Source organism: Anomaloglossus baeobatrachus, chromosome 4 (genome assembly GCF_048569485.1).
Source record: "Anomaloglossus baeobatrachus isolate aAnoBae1 chromosome 4, aAnoBae1.hap1, whole genome shotgun sequence".
NCBI lineage: Eukaryota > Metazoa > Chordata > Amphibia > Anura > Aromobatidae > Anomaloglossus > Anomaloglossus baeobatrachus.
In genome coordinates, this window is record NC_134356.1 from 365827853 (window position 1) to 365852560 (window position 24708).

Genomic DNA, 24708 nt, shown 5'->3' on the forward strand with positions numbered 1-24708 from the left:
CTTATACATTCGCTATGTGCTGTCGTTCTTCTGTTACTTCTCCTTGACAGTTGGGTCTTCCCTCTTCCCCTTGCCCGTAGGGCGTTTTCCTAAAATTTGACGCATTGTATGTCTGTGTTGGCAGTGACAAATTGTCTAGATCCACTCCCCATTTACAGGGAATATTGTAACGCAGAGTTGTCAGTTTATACATTATCTGGTGGAATTAGATAAGATGCTCCAGAATTCTTATTTTATGGGTAATTCAAGTAAATTCTGACCATGTCTAGGGAGCTGAGAGGACCTGGTATAAGGGAATGTATTGTCTTTACAAAACAGAAATGAATTTTTACATTGGCCACTTTAGCACTAATAGCCTGACAATTCCCTAATCGAAATAGGGTCGATAGAAACAGCAAAATAGAGAAATCATATGAAGGATCTATTGCATAAGGAATGCACATGGCACCAGAAGGCACCCATCCACTATATGAGCAGAGCATAACCAAGCCGACGGGTATGTACAGGGTAGGCCGACCTCTGTGTAAGGGGCATGGGCACTTTTACCCCAGTGGCAGGGTATCGCTCTTTACTGAATATGTTGGTATACTGTATGGGTGCTACTAGTCTGTCTCAAATCGTTTTTTCGGTCATCAGGAGTTCCTCAGAAAGAAGTAGCAGCTGTTCTTCTAAGATGACCACTGCCTGGTACTTGCTACTCCTTAATTTCTTATTTTATGTTTACAGGCAGTGACGGAACACATCCTGTGAAAAAACCACACTCATTTATGAGCCTCGACATTCATAAGGAAAACTCACGGCTGAATCATGTGACATCGGATCAGAGGCAGACTAACTCCTTGGTAGGATGTATTACTAGGTGTTAAGTCAGGGTTAATGTTTTCTTTCAGACAGATAGGTCTTTAGACTCCTATTTCTCTCTGAAATCCCAATATGATGTAGGTACACTTAAAGGGGTTGGCCAATTTTATCTTTTTTTTTTTCTAAATTTGGTTTTGGAGACATGATTTTGTGTGCTTATTTTATAGTTGTTAAAGGATTTCCGCCTGCACATTGTATTGTCTTCCCCACAGACTGCACTTCTTTCCATAAAAGTGGAGCCTTGATAGTCCAGTCTATCACAATCCTCCAACTGAAACCCAGCTTTCACATGTGATGTGCATTTAGATTGTAGGAGACCGATCTACAGTTCTGGTAACATAGTCACCTGCTCCTACTCCCACTGCCATTTTATTAACCCCTTAACGACCCATGACGTACTGGGTACTTCATGGATCATGTGCAGTTAATCCCCGCCCCCCTGCCGTGGGCAGGCGGCGGCGATCCGCGCACATATCAGCGATTTTCAACAGCTGACATGTGTGACTGCTAGTCGCGGGTGGAATCTCTTCCACCCGCTGCCATTAACCCCTTACATCTCGCTGCCAAAATCTGGCAGTGAGATGTATATGCGCGCCGCCATGACAGTGACTTACCCCGCCCCCATCGGAAGTCACGTGCCATGATCACGTTACTTTTGGTGGTTGCCATGGTAGCACAGGGTCATGTGATGACGCCTGTAGCTAACATGAGTCACTTCCTCTCAATGCCGGAATACAGCCGCAATTGAAAGTAAAGCACCAAATCTGCAGTTCTCAGCTCTGTAGCTGTGATCAGCAGATAGGGCAGAGCGATCGGATTGCTGATCGCTATAGCCCCCTAGGGGGACTAATAAAATAAAAAAAAGTTTAAAAAAAAGTTTTTTTTAAAAAAAATAAAAAAAACCTAAAAGTTCAAATCACCCCCCTTTCACCCCATTGAAAATTAAAGGGTTAAAAAAATAAAAAAATATACATATATTTGGTATCGCCGCTTCAGAAATGCCCGATCTATCAAAATATATAATCAATTAATCTGATCAGTAAACAGCTGTCATGATTCGCCTCCCTGTGCACATGGCTAGGGGGCGGAGCCTTCTCTCGAGCCTCACTTCCAGACCCTGGATGCCTTTAAAAGCTGGCATTTCCAGTGAACCAGTGCCGGCTATAAGCTTAGCTCTGCTTTGCCTGTGATTGCTGGTCCTGTGAGTGATATCCTGATCTGTCTGTTCCTGTGCCCCCGTGCCCTTGTCTGTGTTCTGTCCCCTGGTCGTCCCTCCTGTCCTCTGTCCCCTCTCCTATTTCCCCACTCGGTTGCTTCCTTTGGTACTGACCTTGGCCTGACTTTGACTCCGCTTCTGCTCGTCCCTCCGGTCCTGCTTCTGCCTGTACGGTGTTTGACCCAGCCTGTGTGACTACTCCTTGCATGCTCTGCAGCTCTGCTTCTCAGCTGTGCTTTGAGGTAATGCATGAGAACGCTGTGAATTCACTTCCTGGTTCTCATTGCTCTGTGTAGTGTATTATGCTACAGAGCTCTGGCTCCCCCTGGTGGCAGCATTACAACAGCGTAGTGGCAAAAAAGTTCCAAACGCCAAAATTACGTTTTTTGGTTGCCGCAAAATGCAATAACAGGCGATCAAAATGTAGCATCTGCGCAAAAATGGTACTGTTAAAAAACCTCAAGTCGAGACGCAAAAAATAAGCCGCGTTTGAGCCATAGATCCCGAAAAATGAGAACGCTACGGGTTTTGGAAAATGGCGCAAAACATGGACAAGCTTGTGAATTTTTTTAACCCTTTAAATACAAGTAAACCTATTCATGTTTGGTGTCTACAAACTCGCACTGACCTGAGGCATCACATAGATGCATCAGTTTTACCATATAGTGAACACGGTGACTAAAATATCCCAAAAACTATTGTACGATCACACTTTTGTTTGCAATTTTTCCGCACTTGGAATTTTTTTGCCATTTTCAAGTACACTATATGGTGAAACTTATGGTTTAATTTAAAAGTACAACTCGTCCCGCAAAAAACAAGCCTCATATGGCAAGACTGACAGAAAAATAAAAAAGTTACGGCTCTCGGAAGAAGGGGAGCAAAAAGCAAAAACGGAAAGTGCCCGGGGGCTGAAGGGGTTAGAAAGTGCTGTGCAGTCTGTGAGGAAAGCTGCCCTAACAATGAGAACTTGTAATGCTTGTACATCAGTAGGTATCACAAAGTGATGTCCCCAACACATCTGATAAAATAACCATAATGTGACCAACCTCTCAAACCTCATTCATCCTCTAGGATTCCTGTGCCGTGTTTTGTATGTGGAAAAGGTAAATGTCGCTAACAGCAAAAGTCTAAAAAAAAACTTGATAAAAGAAATTGGATAGTCACTTTTAATCTTGACAGATTAACAATAGTTGATCTATACATCATACTACACGTGTATGACATCAGTGCAGTCCGATGATTCACACACACCTATAGACTTATATGGCTGCACACTGTCTGATATAAGCTGTCAATTGCAGTATGCAGCAATTTGGCCTAAGAAAAAAAAAACGCTGATAGGCCCTGCCCCATAGTAAAACATTGGAGCAAGTCCTATCCAATAAAGCATCAGATGGCATTTGTCCGTATTATACAGTGTTGTGAGTGGGCTTTAGTAATAGATTTTTACTCTTACTAGACTGTATAATCCGGATCATTGTGATCTATGATGAGTGAAATGCATCAATTTAAAATCCAATCATCAATTTTTAGCTTTGGCTTTGGCACATATGTTTCTTCTGTGAAGTCAAACAGTGACATCAGTACGAGTGTGGACATGCTGAAATTTGAACAATAAATGGAGCAAACTGAAAAAAAATTCCTAGATTTTAAATTAGATGTGTCATTGGGATTTTTAAAAATATTATTGAATAGTAATTTGATGTTATATTTGCTTTTCACTGCGCAATAAATCTAGCTGAAAAAATTAATGCAAACTAGCTGTGAACTTGGCTCTAAAGAGGTTGTCCACTGACCTAACTCAGTTACTGGTTTTGCTGTAAATGTTTAAGGATAATACCTCTAAATAACCCCATATATCTTTTCTGCCAAGTTTGATGATGTTCTATACCTTTCTTCTTCTCATCCTGCGTCCTGACATCAGCCCTCCTATCCCAGTCATCACTTACTCTTCAGATATCTCTGCTCCCTTTTAAAGGGAACCTGTTACCAGATTTGGCCCCATAAGCTGCGACCCACCACTTATATATAGTATTCTAGAATGCTATATATAAGTGTCCGGGCCATTCTGTGTAATGTAAAAAACACCTTCATACAATACTCACCTAGGGGGCAAATCGGTCCGATGGGTGTCACTGCTTTCCAGTCCAGCGCCTCCTCCATCTTCTGCGATTTCCGTCGTCCTGCCCAGCCCCGTGCATTATGCGTCTGGTGTCATTCACAGTTAGGCCTCCATTGCACGCCTGCGCAGGTGCACTTTGGTCTGCCTGGCTGAAGGCAGATCAAAGTACTGTAGTGCACATGTGTGGGCGGTCTTTGACCTTTTCCAGGAGCATGATCCCAAATGGTTCTGTCTGTGCTTCACTGATAGCATAATGTATTGCAATGCTTGTGCATTGCAATACATTATAGCTGCGATCAAGGCAAGAAGAAGGTAATTTCCCGTTAAGGACAAAGTGAAAAAGTAAAAAAATAAAATTTGTAAATATAAAAAAATAAAATCAAAAAATAAAGAACAAAAAAATGGAAAAAAAAAATCAACAAACTAATATGTATAGTTTATGTAAAAAAAATAAATGCACACATTTAGTATGGCTGCTTCTGAAACAACCCGATCTTCAAAGCAGTCACACTAGATAACCCCTTAATTGAAAACCATGTAAAAAAAAAATAGCAAAAACTGTCTTTTCATCATACAGCAAATAAACTGGAACAAAGCACGATAAATAAGTCATATAGCAATAAAAATGGTACCGCTGAAAATGTCAACTTATCCTGCAAAAAACAAGCCACCTTACAGTCCTGTCAGCTAACAAAAATGAATAGTATATCATACAAGAATTCAAATTTTTATTATTTCGTATTTTGCTAAACAAACGTATCAATAAGTGGACATGGCGTCAGCAGGGAAGTAAAGACAAAAGACAATTGTTTCACAAAAAAAATCACAACTAGTAGTACATAGCAAAAATTTGCTGGCCAAGTATAGAAAAATACATATACGTGATAATTTTATTTTTAATGCAATAAGCAAATCCCCAAAATATATAATACAGTAATTCAAGAAGAAAATACCATATGTAGATCTAAATAGGCAGGCAGTATAAGTAGGAAAAATACCTAGTGGTGTTGATAAGTATTGCTGATTTATTCAATAAACATGCTAACTACAGGTAGAGATAAACGTTATCAAGAGAAAGTATATAGTCAGGCTCAATGGGTAACCAACCACCACAATAAACCCTGCAGGCACTGATTGCCAAAGAGACCAAGCTATCTAATCGGGGGATCACTATAATAACCAATGTAAATAATCACAAATATGTTGAGGCCATCAGAGTAAGTGCATAATTACCTAGGGAGACAAAGGTCTTGTCTGGAAACTCCTACGCGCGTTTCGACGGGCAGTCTTTTTCCAGGGAGAGAGTATCAAATAAAAATGAATGTAGAATGCAGCAATGCAAAAAACATTTTTTTTTTGTTTTTGTTTTTTTTTTTTATAAAATTGCTTTTACAGTGGCAAGATATAAAACAATATATAAATGGGGTATTGATGTAATCGTACCTGACCTGAAGAATTAAGCTCTTCTCATGTTTGACAAAGTGAATATCATAAAAAAAAATTCCTAAATTCTTGTTTCTTCTTGATTCTGCCTCGCAAAAAGTGAATAAGAAAGCGATCAAAAAATATTGTGACCCAAATATGGATCCTCTGGGATACATTTTGGGTCAATAGGGATCAGTAGGTTTACCTACGTCTTTCCTGTGTTCTATCTACCTATTCTCTCTTCTATCCTTTTGTGTCTTAAGGCCGCTTTACACGCTACGATTTATCTGACGATCTCAGTAGCGATGTGACACGCCCAGATCGTAGTTACGATTTGCCGAGATCGCACATAGGTCGTTTAGTAGCGGTCACACGTACACATCTCACAAACGACGCAACATCATTCTGCGATATATTGTTTGACCAAGGCGGTCGTGTGGATGTTGTTCGTCGTTGGCAGGGTGTCAAACGTAGCAATATGTCTGCTGCGTTCCAAACGATGAACAATATTTTGAAACTGAACGATATGTCAACGATTTTCAACCTATTTGCGATCGTTCGGAGTCGCTCGTAGGTGTCACACGCAACGACGTCGCTAACGATGCCGGATGTGCGTCACGGAATGCGTGTCCCCGACAACATATTGTCACATAAATCGTAGCTTGTAACGCCGCCTTTAGTCTTGTCTAGAATTGTGATATCTGTTATATTTTATACAGTTGTTGACTAATGGTTGGAAATATATTTAGGTATAAGCTACTGTGTTTTTGCCCATATGCTTATGGATAATGTCTATTCCATTTCCTGCTTGTTCTGAAAAATTTAATAAAAACTTAAGTTATAAAAAAAAATATTATTGTGGCCAAAAAAAGTGCTAATAAAACCTCCAATTCATCCCTCAAAAAAACATGCCCTCACATGAGTCTGTCATCAGAAAAATAAGAAAATTATAGCCTTCAAAATTTGGTGATGCAAAAAACTTTTATTTTGTTAAAAAGCATTTGTGTGATAGTAGCCAAACCTAAAAAACCTATATAAATCTGGTATCCCTGTAATTGTACTGACCTGAGGAATGAAGTCGCCTACTCACTTCTACTGTAAAAAATATATAAATAAAGCCAATTATTTAACTGCTGTTGATTTTGATCATTCTGCCTCCCAAAGATTGCAGTATGGCTCGGATCCCATTTATCCTTTATCCTGCTCTGTACCCTGAGCACTTACATTGGGAATTATGTGTAAATCTCTGAAAAACATGATTCAGACACAATTCTAAACAGGAATTTCATTGTAATGGGGTAGAGGGAGTCACTGTGAACTCCAGTCTGGCCTGTGGTCCACAATAAAGGCCAAATGGAGCCCGGACTATATCTGCTGCCTCATTATAGTGAATGTATGAATCACGTATTTGGGAGATGTAGATGGAAACCCTGATGTTAATACTCAGCAAAGAGCACAGGATAAATGTGAACTCCTCCAAATGTTCCGTACCCAAATTCCCACTAAATAGCATTCAACTGAACCCACAAAAACACAAGTCCCCAATCAGGTCTGTTATCTATTTGTGGAAATATAAGAGGCTTCCATGTTCCTGGTAGCACAAAGGCTCTGGAAAAGTGCTATGGCTCCCCCCTCAAAAACAGAAATTCTACAAACTTTGCGCTCCTAAATCCAAATGCCCACTTCCATTTTGATCTCCACAATATGCCTAAACCACAGTTAGCATTCACTTGTTGGCATTATTACAGTGAGGACAGCCCGTTTAATTTATGGGTTGTGTGTCTTCAGAAACATACGCTGGGGACAATGTACGAGCACTACAATGTATTGGGCACTACAAGAGCATATTTGCAATTTTTAATTCTGCAATATTCGCTGTGTTTGACTTCTTCATGGGATTTTTCCAGAGACTAAATTGTCACTACACTCGTAGATGAACTGCTAGAGGGCGTGTACCATAATTTCCAAACTGTGGTAATTTTGAGGGTCTTTCTCCTGTTCTAGCACTTAGGGGCTCTGCAAATGGAGTCTGCAAACTATTCTAGGAAAATCTGTGCTCCAAAAATTAAATGGCGTTCCTTCTATGCCGAGCCCTGCCGTGTGGCCAGACAGTACTGTACAGTCACATGTGGGGTAATGCTACATTTTACCTATTCCTCTTGTAAAAATTGGAAATCTGGGGTTAAAACAACATTTTAGTGGTAAAAGTGTAGTTATTTTTTGTTCACCAGCCAATATTATAACATTTTGTGACACACCTGTAGTGTCCATATGCTAACTGCACTCCTAGATGTATTCATTGAGGGGTTCAATTTGTAAAATGGGCTCACTTGAGGGGGATTTCTGTTTTTTTTGGCATGTCAGGGGCTCTGCTAATTTGACATGGCACCCACAAACCAGTCCAACTAAAGCAAAATTTTTGTGATTTAAAATGTAGTATTCATTTTTACGGCTCAGTGTTATAAAATTCTATGAAGCACTTGGGGGTTTTAAGGTGCTCACCGAATTGCTTGAAGGGTCTAGTTTCCAAAAAGGTGTCACTTGTGGGGGAAAGGGGGAGTTCCTTTATTTAGGTACATCAAGGGCTCTCCAAGTGTGACTTGGCATTCGCTATCTATTCCAGACAATTTTGCGCTCTAAAATTCAAATGACTCTCCTTTCCTTCCGAGTCCTCCTGTGCGCCCAAACAATAGATTTCAACCACACATGGGGTATTGATGTACTCAGGACAAATTACCCAATAAATTGCATGGTGAGTTTTCTCTTGTTACCCTTGTGAAATTGAAAATTTGGGATTAAAGTAACATTTTTGTGGGAAAAAATAAGATTTTCATCTTGTTCCTTCCACATTGGTTTAGTTCCTGTGAAGCCCCTGAAGGGTTATTAAACTCCTTTGCTTTTGCTATGATGTTGAGCAATGTGAGGGGTGCAGTTTTTAGAATGTGGTCAAATTTGAGTATTTTCTGTCACCTAGGCCCCTCAAAATCAGTTCAAATGTGATGTGGTCTCTGGAAAAAAAAAAAATGGTTTTGTAAATTTTGTTGGAAAAATGAGAAATTGCTGATAAACTTTAAACCCTTAACTTCTTACCCAAAAAATTATGTTTCAAAAATTGTGCTGATGTAAAGTAGACATATGGCAAATGTTATTTATTAACTATTTTGTGTGACATAACTCTCTGGTTGAATGACGTACAAATTCTGAGTTTGACAATTGCAAAATTTTCCTATTTATGCCAAATTTACGATATTTTCACAAATAAATGTGAAAAAAAATCATCCTAAATTTACCACTATATGGAGTACAATATATCATGAAAAAACTAATCAGAAACACTGGGATATGTTGAAACATTCCAGAGTTACCGTATTTTTCGGACTATAAGACGCACCTGACCATAAGACGCACCCTGGTTTTAGAGGAGGAAAATAGGAAAATGAAATTTTAACCAAAAAATATGGTCATGACACACTGTTATGGGGCGAGGATCTGCTGCTGACACTGTTATGGGGGTAATGTCCCCAAATTCTCTACTAAGGTACCCCATCCTGGTAAGGATCCTCCTGCCTTGTATATGATCCTGCTCATATACCCCCCATCCTGCTAATAATATACCCCCCATCCATCCTGCTCATGATATACCCCCATCCATCCTGCTCATGATATGCCCCCATCCATCCTGCTCATGATATGCCCCCATCCATCCTGCTCATGATATGCCCCCATCCATCCTGCTCATGAAATGCCCCCATCCATCCTGCTCATGAAATGCCCCCATCCATCCTGCTCATGAAATACCCCCATCCATCCTGCTCATGATATGCCCCCATCCATCCTGCTCATGATATGCCCCCATCCATCCTGCTCATGAAATGCCCCCATCCATCCTGCTCATGAAATGCCCCCATCCATCCTCCTCATGAAATGCCCCCATCCATCCTGCTCATGAAATGCCCCCATCCATCCTGCTCATGAAATGCCCCCATCCATCCTGCTCATGAAATGCCCCCATCCATCCTGCTCATGAAATGCCCCCATCCATCCTGCTCATGAAATGCCCCCATCCATCCTGCTCATGAAATGCCCCCATCCATCCTGCTCATGAAATGCCCCCATCCTGGTAAATGGCGTGTATCCTGTGGCATAGGAAAAAAAAAATAAACGTTTATACTTACCCTTCCTCACTCCCTGAAGCACCGATCTCTGTCTCAGCTGCAGCGCCGCTGTGTGGAGCCGTCACCGTGTGTGGAGCCGTCACCGTTGTCTGCAGCATCGCGTCTCCCTGTCTGTGCCGGCGGTAAGCTGATCGATTCTGGTGGATACTAGCGGCGCGCACAGTGATGACGTCATTGCGGTGCGCGCCGCTAGTGTCCAGATCAGCTGACCGCCGGCACAGACAGGAAGACGCGATGCTGCAGGGGGACGGCTCCACACACGGTGACGGGTGAGTACACTGATTCACTGCACCCCGCGCTGATAATGATGCACGGGGGGCAGTGAATACAGCCGCACATGATCACTCCAGGCTGTAGTTGCCAGGGGTGATCACGGCCGGCTGCTAATTATGCACGCACCCCCCCCCCGCCCATCACCCCGCCCACCTGTCAGCGCCGGTTTCGCTGAGAGATGATGGGCGGGAGGATGGGCGTGCATATGTAATGAGCGGGCCCACGTGGTCACGGCAGGCTGTTACAGCCTGCTCGTGCCGCCGATGACCCGCTGCACCGCGGCACCCTCATTCCCCGCAGCCTTATAGTCAGACCATAAGACGCACCCCCCACTTTCCCCCAACATTTGGGGGGGAAAAAAGTGCGTCTTATGGTCCGAAAAATACGGTAATACATAATAAAGTGACACTGGCTAGAATTGAAAACATTGGCCTGGTCATGAAAGTGAAAACCAGTCTCAGGGGAGAAGGGTTTTAAAAAAAAAAATAAGGGGACTTGTAAAGTAACGTCCAATTTTTTTATGGAAAAGTGAACAATTCTATAAATTATTTAATACTGTAAGTGTTTAGTTTTTGTTTTTTGTTTGTTCAATAGGGCGGATTTGGGGATGAACCTAATTTACTTAGAAGAAAAGACTTTCCTCAAATTGATTATCCTTGTAAGTTTGCAACTAAAAGATCAGGAAATCTCAGCTTTGTTACAATCATTGTGGTAAAATATCTTTGTAAAATATACATTATTTTCTTTAAGTGGGAAAAGCAGTTTTTTCACTGCACATGAAACGAACTGATAGCACCTCTTCATTAACGGAAAAAGAACACATACGATCCTTAGATCTGTCGGCAAATGACCTGGAAAGTATAGATTTAATTAAGAAGAAATCCCAACTAACCAGTCATTTGGAACGTCTTGAGAAGCTGGAGCTCCAACAGAATACTTTATCATCTATTCCTAAATCACTGTGTGATGTAAGTGGGGATTTGTTTGAATTATAAAATAATAGATGAAGAATCCGAATTCCATGTCAGATATTCAGTGTTATTTTTGGAGGATGAGTTCATAAACATTTGTGTAACTGTAAACTTAACCTACTTCAGAAAAAGTAATTAAATCCGATTTTTATCTTTATTTTTATTTTTAACCTTAACCCCTTAACTGCGGGCAGTAACATTACGTCCTAGTGGTCATAATGTTAATGCCCGCGGTCTGCTGCAAGAAGCTTGCAGCGATTGGTGCACATCTCAGTTGATTTTACATATACCGTCCCCTGTAAATATTCCCCTTTATTGAGTGGCCGCACGACCCCCGATTCCGGAGACCCCTCGAGCCACTGCGGATCCGGATCCGAGCAACCCGGCTGCTGGCACAGGAGCGGCACATATGGGCATGTAGAAACCTGTTACTGAAGAATAAAATTACCTATGGCTAATGGGGAGGGATGCACAGTCAGAGGGAATGACTCCATAATCTAGACAAAAAGCTTCCAATATATAGTCGGAACAGGTGCAAAACTAAACATGACATATAATAACAAAAAAAAGACAGTTGCACTCTGAAATGCTAAAGCATGTAAACATAGAATGCAAGAATATAGATATGCATTACTGCTTTAGGAAATCTAGGAAAAATTTGAGAAATTTAGCATACAGAAATAGCCATTTCAATAATAAGTCCTTGTGCATGACTAACATCCTCTATTTGAAGATCTAAAGTCATACAGCATAGATCTTCAGCCTCATTTACATATCAAGTCTTACAGTGTAGAGGCTCAAGCAGGAGCAGGCGGCACTATGTGGGGAATAGAGCTGGAGTGCCTGAAACTATAGATCTACAAATAGCTCCCCAGTCTCATTTGCATATCAATTAAAACACTAATTATTTAGTAACCGAGGAACAGAGTGGTATTGTAAAGGTATTGCTGGATTTGTTTTTGAACGGACTACATGCACATATAAATAATGTGGGAGGTAAAATCCTGTTGACAAATTCCATAGTGAACCTGTCACATCAGAGGCTAGAGGCAGAGCCCCTCCCTTCTTCTAAGGCTATGTGCGCACGTTGCATCTTCGTGGTCACCACAAAGATGCACGTTTTTGGTCCCAAAAATAACGCTCCCTCGGCAGGCATTTTTTTGCCGGGTTTTACTGCGTTTTTTTACTGTGTTTTTGCGCAGTGCGTTTTTAAGTCTAATCTATTGACTGGAAGGGCTGGTAAAAATGCAGAAAGAATTGACATGCTGCATCTTTGTGGTCACTAGAAAGACGTTGTCAAGAAAAGCTTCAACGTGCGGAGAGAATAACTGAAATCTCAGACTTTGCTGGAGAAGGAAATGCATGCAGTTTTGGGACCAAAATTGTACCCAAAAAAACCAAACAAAAACGCGACAAAAAACTCAGTGTTTGCACAAGCCCTAAAGGTGGTGTCGCACACAACGACGACGACAACGACGTCGCTGCTACGTCACCATTTTCTGTGACGTTGCAGCGACGTCGCTGTCGCTGTGTGTGACATCCAGCAACGAGCTGGCCCCTGCTGTGAGGTCGTTGCTCGTTGCTGAATGTCCTGCTTCATTTTTTCGTCGTCGCTCTCCCGCTGTGAAGCACACATCGCTGTGTGTGACAGCGAGAGAGCGACGAAATGAAGCGAGCAGGGAGCAGGAGCCGGCGTCTGGCAGCTGCGGAAAGCTGTAACCACTGTAAACATCGTGTAACCAAGGGAAGACCTTTCCCTGGTTACCCGATATTTACCTTCGTTACCAGCCTCCGCCGCTCTTGCTGCTAGTGCCGGCTCCTGCTCTGTGCACATGTAGCTACAGTACACATCAGGTAATTAACCCTATGTGTACTGTAGCTAGGAGAGCAAGGAGCCAGCGCTAAGCAGTGTGCGCGGCTCCCTGCTCTCTGCACATGTAGTGACGTTATGATCGCTGCTGCGTCACTGTGTTTGACAGCTAAGCAGCGATCATAACAGCGACTTACAAGGTCGCTGTTACGTCACAGAAAATGGTGACGTAACAGCGATGTCGTTGTCGCTATGTGTGAACCCAGCTTAACTCCTCTCCTCTACATAAAATCTTATCAGCACTAATAGCCATCTCCTAGCTCAGTCATTAGAGTCTGTTGTCACTAAATTCTGACTTTACTTATCAATTTAGAAGTTTGACATTTATAATTTGGTGGAGAAAGGTGTCTCTGATGAAATATATTACAAGTTTCTTACTTTCATGTGCACTATTATTATTTTTTTTATTAAATAAAAATGAGAACAACTTACACTTTAAATGCTTTTTTTTGTTTTCTCCTTTGTTTTTATTTTTACTTATTGTTTTATCCAGGTTTTCAAATCTTTGACTTACCTTGATTTGCGCAATAACAACTTCAAAACTTTCCCTGCTGCTATTCTGGAAATGAGTAGTATCTCATTCCTTGATATATCAAGAAATGAAATTGGACCCACGTTAGATTTGCATACAAACACAGTGTGTCCAACATTGAAGCATCTTAATCTGTCCTACAATCAGCTGCAAGAAGTTCCTGAGTGTATTGGAAATGTCGCACAAAAACTAGAAGAATTAATCCTTGAAGGGTAAGATGTCGTGTGGAGAAATGCTGTGATGTAACTGTTTTTGTCTGTGTAATGTGCATCCAAACAAGATTTAGAAAATGTCACACTTCACTATTGAACCAATCCGAATTTTTTTTTCTTTACAGTTTTACCGCACTTGAATTTTTTTTGTCACATTCTTTTCAGTACAATATATAGCAAAATGAATAGTGTTGTTCAAAACTACAACTCATCTCACATAAATAAAGTTCCTATATCGCTATGTTCATTGAAAACTCAGTTAATGGCTTTTAGATGAATGGGAGGAAAACCCGGTTAATAATGCAACACAGCTTACTCTGAACCGAGTATTTGGTTTTTTAATACAGATGTTATTTTTAATGCTTTATTTGAATATATAAGTTGTTTTAAGTATATATTGTAGCATTTTCAAGCATTGAAAGACCTTTACTTTCTGCACAGTAACAGTATTTCAGAAATTCTTTTGCCACTGTGCCTTCCGGAACTGAGGACCTTGAATCTGAACAAAAACATGATTTCTTCACTTGGGCCCAATATCCTGAATAACTGCGTTAAGCTGGAGGTGTTCTGTGCCGCGATGAACAAGTTAGGTGCGAGAATACGTGTTAATGCATACGTTGTGTTGATAATCTCCTCAAAACTTAAGTTACTTAAATTAACCTTAAGTTAAAATGACTTTTTTACAGTAGGTGTTGGCAATTTGCACTTATAAAAGGGGTTTTCTCCACCAAATTACTCTTGTCTATTAGGCCGTTTTTACCTACGTTCACTGATCCCACCGGGGCATCAGTCCGAATTCCCCCCCGCAAAACGTGTTTCGGACGCATATGCCTCTGACTATAATGGCGCAGACTGAGTCAGTGTGTGCTCTGTCTTGCACCATTTTCGGGCATATACGTTTTCTGCAGGTGGACACCCAGACGTAGTAGACTGCGTTCGAGTGTCCGCCTGCAGATAACGTATATGCCTGAAAATGGTGCAAAACAGAGCACACGCTGACTCCGTCTGCGCCATTATAGAAAATGGCCCCGTCGGCGTATGCGTCTGAAACATGTTTGGCGGGAGGGGGGGTTCGGACAGATGCCTCGATGACCAGTAAAAACGCAATGTGAAAGCGGCCTTAGACAGAATGCGATGAAGCGCGGATTACTGCTAGAATCCCTGTTATGGCAGAGGAAACAGATGCTGACCTTTTTCTGCAGTAACTGCCTCCATCAATCCCATGGCATGTGGAAAGTGCCACATATTGCTTTTTCCATGGCTTCAAATACAGTGACTTTAATTGTTAGATGTTTCCCAAATGAAAATGTTACTGTTGAGGATAATGCTCAGAATCCTATTTCCACCACCCAAAATAGCAGTGAACACCAGCAACATTTTATCTTAAAAATAACGCTTTTTAGTAATGTTTGTGCTAATTCACTTGTGTTAGGCCAGGTTCACACATCAGTATAAAATATCGGTCCGATTTTTATCCAGAAGAGCAGGATGATTTTTTTTCTCACTTGTCATCCATGTGCAATGTTTTTTACAGTAGCAATTAATCATTTACAGTAGCATTTATAGTTTTACCAAAATGTAGTGTATCCATAAAAATCACATACCATGCTGTGGCATCTGATTTTTTTTTTTTTCCCCACCCACAGACCTGAATGGGTGAGTCTCCTCCGATTTCAGAGTAAAATCACTTCATACTGTGATTTTTTTTCACATGTTCTTCCAGTGAAATAAAATCAGTCATCTGCACTGCCCTATCGAATAACATTGGTCAGTGCGCTATCCGATAGAGAAAAAAAAATAGATTTGAATTGTACAATGGCCCATAATCTTATTAGAATGCTTAAAATACTATGTTTCCTAACTACAGTTGACATAGTCAGCCTGGTATCATGGGGGTTTTTTGCTAATCACCGATCACAAAAATAAGGAATTGGTCTCTTTTCTAAAATTCTTTAATACATCGATGCTCCTACTACTTTGGGTATGTCTGGTACTACATGACTAGCACAGGAACACATGGACGATATCAATTTTGTTGTGTTGCGCAGTCCTTAGTGTTTTCTTTGGTCCCTTAATCATTATGTATCTTTGATTTGGGGCCGCAGGTGATCATACTCAGATTCTGGAAAACCATAATAATGGCATGTTTTGGTTCTAAATGACAAGGCCTTTTTTCACATTTTGGGTTCTAGGGGTGCTCTCACAATGGCAAGAAAATCTCTCACTGCACTCAGACAAATGTCATTCAGTTAGGCAGAGCAGATCTTTTTTTCTCATGCCGATTGCTACATTTGGCAGCGAATATCGGATCACGTGCACCCAGACAATTCTAATGTGAAACACTGGACTGCATTGATGTCATATGTGCAATCTGATATACGTAGAGACACAGTGTAGAAGATAGAGAGATTAATCTCCACACTCTTGCATGCGAGAAAACCAGAGCACAGCAGATGACACTGCGACTACGCTCGCAGCAGACCTTGAGCTGAGTGTCATTAGCATATTGCATCTGATGCTCCTGTCGCGGGCGGAGGATGGGACGCCGCACTCTCCCACTGCTCGGGTCCGGCCGCTGCTGCTGCGGCTGCCGCTGCTCGGTGGTGGCTCGAGCGGTGGGCCGGATCCCGGGGACTCGAGCGGCGTTCCTCGCCCGTGAGTGAAAAGGGTGGATTGATGGTGGGGATTTGATTATTGTCCGTGACGCCACCCACGGTTGTGGTGATTTTGGTGACACCACCGCTGCTCTGTACGGGGATCCCGGGAGCGATGACAGGGAGCAGCTTTGTTGTTAATTCCTCCCTCCATGGGTAGGGGGTTGGTTGTCCCGGGGCCCGGTGATGGGGTAGGGGTGGATGGCAGGCGGGTTACGGGGCCTGGTGAGGTGCAGGGTCGCAGGTGCAGCGCTGTACCGCACGGCACGGTGGTACTCACTCAGCCCAATGATGAAGACACAGTTCTCGGTAAAACACTCGGCTGGATGGACGGGTCCCACAGACGGCTGCGGTGTTGTTACTCCCTGCAGGTTGATGGTGACTGCCTTTCCCTGCACCTGTGTACGGTTGTTGGTTCCGATGGGTCCCCACCGGTAACCCGCTCCCCAGCTTGGATGTGGGCTGGAGGAGCCCTCTTCTTGCCCGCAGGCTCTGGCCCTGAGAAACGGTTGCCTTGGCGGTGGCGGTGTTTCCCTATTCTGGTTGAACTGTCGCCTTCTGTCGGGACTTAGCTGTTTGGAGACCCAGGAGGTCCACTTCACTAACGGATTCGTCAAATTCACGGCGACTCCTAGCCTTGCCGGGGTCCGCAAGCCCCTGCCAGATGGTGCTGGCTTCTCTTCGTGTACCGGTCCGGTACCGCCGGGCCACCGCCCGTCCACGGTCCTCACGGTAACTCCGATAGGCCACTCCTGCAGACGGTCACCACCGTCTGCCAACCTTGCTGTCTCGCCCGGGCCACACACCCGGACGCTGTCAGTCAGTTGCTCCTATGCCATTTTTCTCCTTCCTTTCACTTCCACCTCCAAAACTAATCTGAGCTCTTTTCCCGCCTCCAGGACTGTGAACTCCTCGGTGGGCGGGACCAACCGCCTGGCCCACCCCCTGGTGTGATCATCAGCCCCTGGAGGAAGGCAACAAGGGTTTTTGTCTGACTTCGGTGTGCCTGCTGGGAGTGTGGGGTGTGTAGGGTGTTGTGCTCTGTGGCCACTGGCTTGTCCAGGGCGCCACACTCCCACATCTCATGCTGTTTACCAGTGTGACCCCGGAAGAAAATTTGTCAGTAGGATCAACCCAAGTATTTGTGACTGGTGATATATCTACTGTTAATAAATTCTAGGGTATACCTAATTTACCATATCCATAGTTAGTAAAGTAACTTTTTTTTTTTTTCTTTTCAGCATTGATACCCGATATTCCTTCAAAATTAACAACCTTAAGGCTGTCCCATAATAAATTTACTTATTTCCCGAAAGTAATTCTTAATCTTTCCTGGTAAGTTCCCCACTTCTAGCACTAAAGATAAAGAGCTAGGTCATAGTCTTCACCTAAACAAACAAATGTAACAAATGTCATAGTTGGGTGATTCACATGAGACATTGAACCATAATTTCTGGGTACAGTAAGAAATTTTCATATAAACTTTGATTATCTTCTGAAATATGCGAAGCCTAGTGGTAAAAAAAGAAGGCGCTGAATGTATTAACTAAGCAGGATGGCACTTTTTTATGCTTACTACATGGGTATTGGCAAGCCAAATCTAATAATGGCTAGAAAGAAATAGTTAACCGAATAGCAGCATTTTAGTGCAGAAGTCACAGCAGAAGTTTAAAGTGTCCCTATAATTTCTGGTAACTTTTCAGAACAAGCTGTTGTGTGTACACGGGGAATCCCATTATTTCTCTTTAGCTTCATTGGGGGACACAGGAAACCATGAGTATATTTTATATACCCATTGTTTCCTGTGTCCCCCAATGAAGACTCAGAGAAAGAGATTTTATGGTAAGTACCCAAAATCTTCTTTTCTCTTTTGTTTTATTGGGGGACACAGGAAACAATGGGTATATGGCATATACTCACGGTTTCCTGTGTCCCCCAATAAAGACTCAGAATTTTTACGGTGAGTACCCAAAAATCTTCTTTTCTGGCTGTTATATGATGTCTTGTGCATTATTGCCATTTTTGCACATAACAACGTAGGCACTCAAAGCTCAGAATGTGGTGATTTCTATATAGATAACATTTCATCTCATCCAGTCATTGTGGGACCGCAGGAGATGGTATAGCTCTCTGCCAATCCAGTATACAATGATCGGGGCAGAGTTCACTGCTGATTTCAGGGGGTATGTTAGAGACCCGTTTTCAGGATGGATGGAAGTTCCTGCAGCTGACTGTCCTTTTGAATACGTGATGACTGCATTGAAGGGAGTAAATAAGAAAAAACATTTATAGGAAAAATGCACAGACTTAGAGAATATATCATTTCAACAATTACACATTGTTTTTGAAAAAAAAACTAAAACTACTTCCCTCAACTAATAAGACGTTATACAGCAAAGTGTGAAAATTAAGTTATCTCCATTAAGTGCTTTATGTGCTCACTTAGGTTGTGTTCACACACTACATTATTGCTGTTTTTTTCCTGTAGCCAAAACCTTCTCTCTTGGCAGTTAAAACGCTGCGCTCAGTGCCCATTATCCAGCATTTTTGTTGCATTTTTTTGCAGTGTTTTTGAGTGGAGATGACGTATGCTTTATCTACAGTACATTTTTAATAAAGTTAGTTTCATTCAGAAATCTCAGAGCTACTGTAAAAAGCTGCTTTGAATTTGCCTAAAAACCTGCGGCATGTGCACACAGCCTTACATTCCTCTTTTTTTGGCTCCAAGTTTAAGAACAGTGGATTTGAGTAACAATCAGATCGATAATCTCCCCGGGCCACTGGAATGGACTTCAGTAAATCTGAGAGAAATCATGTTAAACAACAATCAGATTAGTGTGTTGAATCTTGAGGATCTCCGTAAAGATGCAAACAAATGGTCGCGTCTTGAGAAACTCCATCTTTCCAATAATATGATCAAGGAGGTAACACTGTACATTTCAATCATAATAGAACTGCGCTGCAGGATTCAGGACTCTGATATTGTAATGATTGCTGTGTTTTAGATACCTCCCGAAATTGGATTTCTTGTGAATGTTACTTGTTTTGATTTAAGCCACAATCCAGATTTAAGGTCATTTCCAGATGAAATGGGAAAGCTTACGAAAGTGTGGGACCTTCCTCTGGACGGACTACATCTTGATTTTGATCTGAAACATATAGGGTGCAAAGCCAGAGACCTTATCCGGTATGCTGTTTGTTCTTTTCTTTTTGTTTATTGCATTATTCTTTTAACCATATCTATGTTTATTATTATTATTATTATTATTATTATTATTATTATTATATAGATTTTTTTTTTAACCTATATCCATTAGCAATTTTTAGCTTCTCTGCCTTACCATTGAGCAACTTGAGCATCGGCATGTACAATTCACAGCTGGAATAGGAGCTTGACACCAAATTTTTGAAGCCAAACAGTGGTCTTGGTGGACACAGACAGATTTATTATTGAAGGGCTGTAGCAGTGGTAGCAGGAGCAGCAGCTGTAATCCGTCTATAGGGGTCTCACCTGTGGAGTTTGGTGCTGCAGCTCTGGACACATGTGCAGGGGTTGCAGTAGTGGAATTTGGCTCAGCAGCTCTAATCACTTTTACAGGGGTGCTCCTTCTTTCCACAACTGCAGTTCCTGTTTGGGTATATGTGTACGCTGCAGAAATTTTCTGCACCTAAAAACTGCACCTTGTGGCTGAAAAACACACCAAAAAAGAAATGCATTTTTCGGTATGTTCTAGTGTGTTTTTGGTGCGTTTTTGTGCCATGCGTTTTTAGATTTATTTACTGGCTGGAAGGGCTAAAAAACGCACAAAGAATTGACATTCTGCATCTTTTTTTTTTTTTTTGCACCCAAAACTGCAAGGAAAAAAGAAGTAACGTGCTCACCATTTCTGACTTCTCATACTTTGCTAGGAGAAGGAGAGACATGCAGTATTTCTCAACAAACTGCACAAAAAAACGTGGCAGTAAGGCTAAGTTCACACAGGAAATCTTTTGCTGCGTTTTTGAGGTCACAAAGATGCACCGAAATGCATACATTCTCCCAGCAAAGTCTATGAGATTTCGATTTTTGCTGTCCACACAGGGCATCTTTTTGTTGGCTGCATCTTAGCTGTGGTTTTGATGACGCAGCATGTCAATTCTTTTCGCGTCCTTCAAGCGTTTTTGAGCCCTCCAGTCAATAGATTTGACTTAAAAAATGTATTGGGCAAAACGCGGTAAAAACACGTCAAAAATGCATTGTGTTTTTTATGCGTTTTTACCGCGATGCGTTTTTAGTGCATTTTTTGGAACAAAAATGCTGCATCTTTGTGGTTAAAAAAAAAAAAACATAAAAGATGCCACCTGTGAACATACCCCTATGCATAAAAAAACACAGCCCCAAGTGTTCAATCAACTGCTCCTTTAAGTCAATCTGCTTTGGTGAGGAAGTCAAGTAGCTACCGACAATGGGGGACATCACAAGTGAGTATCACAGAGCTGCACTAATGTTATCCCCTCCCTCCTTGTGGGAACACCCAAAAGAAGAGGTAAGAAGTGAAATCACACCAGTGGGAGTAGTACTTGCCCACCTTTGCAGATATATTAATAGCATTACCATGGATTTTCTTGACAAATGTAAGCAGCTGCTCCCTCTAATGACAAACAGTGAGAAATATTAAAATTTAAAGGGGTTGTCCACTAGGACAACCCCTTCTGATACTACGTTTCCATCAGGTAAATTAATAAAGCCTATACTGGCCTTCATGGCTGGCATGGTTCCCGTGATGCCGAAGCTCATGTGACGTCAGCTTCTGTTCCTCGCTTTCGGACCAAACAAGCAATTAAGAGGAAGTGAATGGCAGCTGCAGTGCTCCGTTGATTTAAAGGGAATCTGTTACCAGTTTTGGGGCCTATAAGCTGCAGTCACCACCAGTGGGCTCCTATATACAGCATTCTAATATGCTGTATATAAGAGCCCAGGCCGCTGTGTAGAACATAAAAATTACTTTATAATACTTACCTAACGGTCGCTGCTGTGCACTTAGGTCATATGAGCTTCTCTGGTACCAGCGCCTCCTCTTTCGGCTATCTTCATCCTCCTTCTGAAGCCTGTGTGCATGACGTGTCCTACGTCATACACACACGCTGGTCCCGCACAGGCACACTACAATACTTTGATCTGCCCTGCTCAGGGCAGATTAAAGTGCGCCTGCGCAGGACCTCAATGCTGGTGAGTGTGGATGACGTAGGACGCATTATGCACCCCAGCTTCAGAAGAAGGACGATAAAGATGGCCGAGAAAGAGGAGGCGGCGGCACTGGAGAACGGAGACGCCCATTTGACCCAACTCTATCTCAGCAACCATTTAAGTATTATAAAGTATTTTTTACGTTCTATACAGCGGCCTGGGCTCTTATATACAGCATTCTAACATGCTGTATATAAGAGCCCACTGGTGGTGGCCGCAGCTTAAATGCCCCAAAACTGGTGACAAGTTCCCTTTAACTCGTTTATTCCCAAAGGCGCGGAGACACAAGTCAGTGCTGATTGGATATGAGACTTGCGAGTCATGGCAAAAAAAATTTTTGTTTGATACAAATTCACTTTCACCAAATTTTTCATGTTGAACTGAACACATGATGATAAGACACTGTAGAGCATAATAAAACACTTTTTTCTTTTCCCTTTTAATTTTGCCTCCCCCTGCAGAGACTTTAGTGATAAGTGTTGAACATGGTACAGCAATCCCAAATATAATTATGTATAACAGCAATAAAATACAATCCTTTATTATTATTGATTTAAAAAGGAAAATCCAAGTTCCTCTTATTCCGCAAATCAATTCAATAAGCCATCACCATGTGTAGTTGATTCTATATACCCAACCTGTAGGTCATCGGACCATATATACGGGGTTACACACAGTGGTGGCCACTAGATCAAAAAAACACAACAAAAAAACACAACAAACATAAATGAAGTATCATTGCCAAGATCAGGGACAGTGGTCCACAAAATAAACTCAGCAGAAAAAATTAATATACCTAAAAAAAAAAAATATGTCACAATTTCATATATGCTGACAATGGTCAGACAACAAGACATATCAATATAAGGCATATATAAAAGGAATGGTCTCACCACATCCTTTCACAAGAGGGCAAGCAGTCTCTCCATCGGATCCTGGGTATATCATGCCGTTCAGCATACACTCTCCCTATCCAATCTGGAGACAAAAAAACAAATTTGCCTGCTGCCCCAAACTTCCGTCCTGACAAGGACGGACCACATCTAGTATGTAAAGCTGGACCCCCTAAGCTGACCCTATAGGCGTCCCGACGCGTTTCGTCTACATTGACTCCTCAGGGGACATAATGCTACAGATATATTAGGTCCTGGTCGCCAGCCCTCACATGCCTATAATGTCAAAGGAAGAGACATTCCTTTGACATTATAGGCATGTGAGGGCTGGCGACCAGGACCTAATATATCTGTAGCATTATGTCCCCTGAGGAGTCAATGTAGACGAAACGCGTCGGGACGCCTATAGGGTCAGCTTAGGGGGTCCAGCTTTACATACTAGATGTGGTCCATCCTTGTCAGGACGGAAGTTTGGGGCAGCAGGCAAATTTGTTTTTTTGTCTCCAGATTGGATAGGGAGAGTGTATGCTGAACGGCATGATATACCCAGGATCCGATGGAGAGACTGCTTGCCCTCTTGTGAAAGGATGTGGTGAGACCATTCCTTTTATATATGCCTTATATTGATATGTCTTGTTGTCTGACCATTGTCAGCATATATGAAATTGTGACATATTTTTTTTTTTTTAGGTATATTAATTTTTTCTGCTGAGTTTATTTTGTGGACCACTGTCCCTGATCTTGGCAATGATACTTCATTTATGTTTGTTGTGTTTTTTTGTTGTGTTTTTTTGATCTAGTGGCCACCACTGTGTGTAACCCCGTATATATGGTCCGATGACCTACAGGTTGGGTATATAGAATCAACTACACATGGTGATGGCTTATTGAATTGATTTGCGGAATAAGAGGAACTTGGATTTTCCTTTTTAAATCAATAATAATAAAGGATTGTATTTTATTGCTGTTATACATAAGTGTTGAACATGTAAAGGTTTGGGTTTTTGTTTTTTTTTACCCATCATTATCAGGGAGGGATTTGACTGATAGCTGACTCACCAGTGCATTATTAGTGTCGGCTGTCAGTCGGTAACTGGGTGTTGTTACACCCAACGCTCACTATGTACTGAGTGGTGACTGAAACTGTGCCCACTGGGCCTCTAGGATTGAAAGCCTGAGGCTGCTGGGAGGAATTTCCTTACATTTTTCTTTATTGTAAGGCTCTCAGTGAGGGAGTCACATAGTGTCAGAACGCTATTAACCTGCAGATTAACCCAATATTTTCATTTTAACCACATTTTTTATACATAACTGGTTCCCTTTAAATCAGGTTTTTGTTAATTGCCAGTGCCACAATATTCAGATTCAGATCCCATCTTTTGCATTGAAGTGTCTGAAGCTGGGTTCACACTAAACGACAGCGACAACGACGTCGCTGTTACGTCACCATTTTCGGTGACGTAACAGCGACCTTGTAAGTCGCTGTTATGATCGCTGCTTAGCTGTCAAACACAGCAGAAGCAGCGATCATAAGGTCGCTGTGCTACATGTTCAGAGAGCAGGGAGCCGCGCTTAGCGCTGGCTCCTTGCTCTCCTGCAGCACACATCGGGTTAATTAACCCGATGTGTGCTGCAGCTACATGTCACAGTTCAGAGAGCAGGGAGCCGCGCTTAGCGCTGGCTCCTTGCTCTCCTGCAGCACACATCGGGTTAATTAACCCGATGTGTGCTGCAGCTACATGTCACAGTTCAGAGAGCAGGGAGCCGCGCGCACTGCTTAGCGCTGGCTCCTTGCTCTCCTTGCTACAGTATACATCGGGTTAATTACCCGATGCATACTGCAGCCACATGTCACAGTGCAGGAGCCGGCACTGGCAGCAAGAGCGGAGGCTGGTAACCAGCGTAAACATCGGGTAACCAGGGAAAGGTCTTCCCTTGGTTACCCGATGTTTACGCTGGTTACAGCTTACCGCAGCTGCCAGTGCCGGCTCCTGCTCGCTTCATTTCGTCGCTCTCTCGCTGTCACACACAGCGATGTGTGTGTCACAGCGGGAGAGTGACGACCAAAAAATGAAGCTGGACATTCAGCAACGACCGGCGACCTCACAGCAGGGGCCAGGTCGTTGCTGGATGTCACACACAGCGATAGCGACGGGACGTCGCTGCAACGTCACAGAAAATGGTGACGTAGCAGCGACGTCGTTGTCGTTGTCGCTGTGTGTGACACCAGCTTTAGACTGTACAATGGTCACTGTATAGGGAGTGTGAACTGTA

The 24708-nt window shown here is 42.3% G+C and overlaps 1 protein-coding gene across 1 annotated transcript in view; it reads left to right on the forward strand.

Moving 5' to 3' along the window:
- Window positions 1-24708, forward strand: part of LRRK2 (leucine rich repeat kinase 2) — a 200790-nt gene that overhangs the window by 83545 nt on the left and 92537 nt on the right. The window contains 8 exon segments of the mRNA XM_075345138.1: window positions 727-842; window positions 10670-10733; window positions 10826-11043; window positions 13410-13660; window positions 14102-14250; window positions 17556-17649; window positions 19043-19238; window positions 19320-19501. Coding sequence (XP_075201253.1) covers window positions 727-842; window positions 10670-10733; window positions 10826-11043; window positions 13410-13660; window positions 14102-14250; window positions 17556-17649; window positions 19043-19238; window positions 19320-19501 — 1270 coding nt within the window.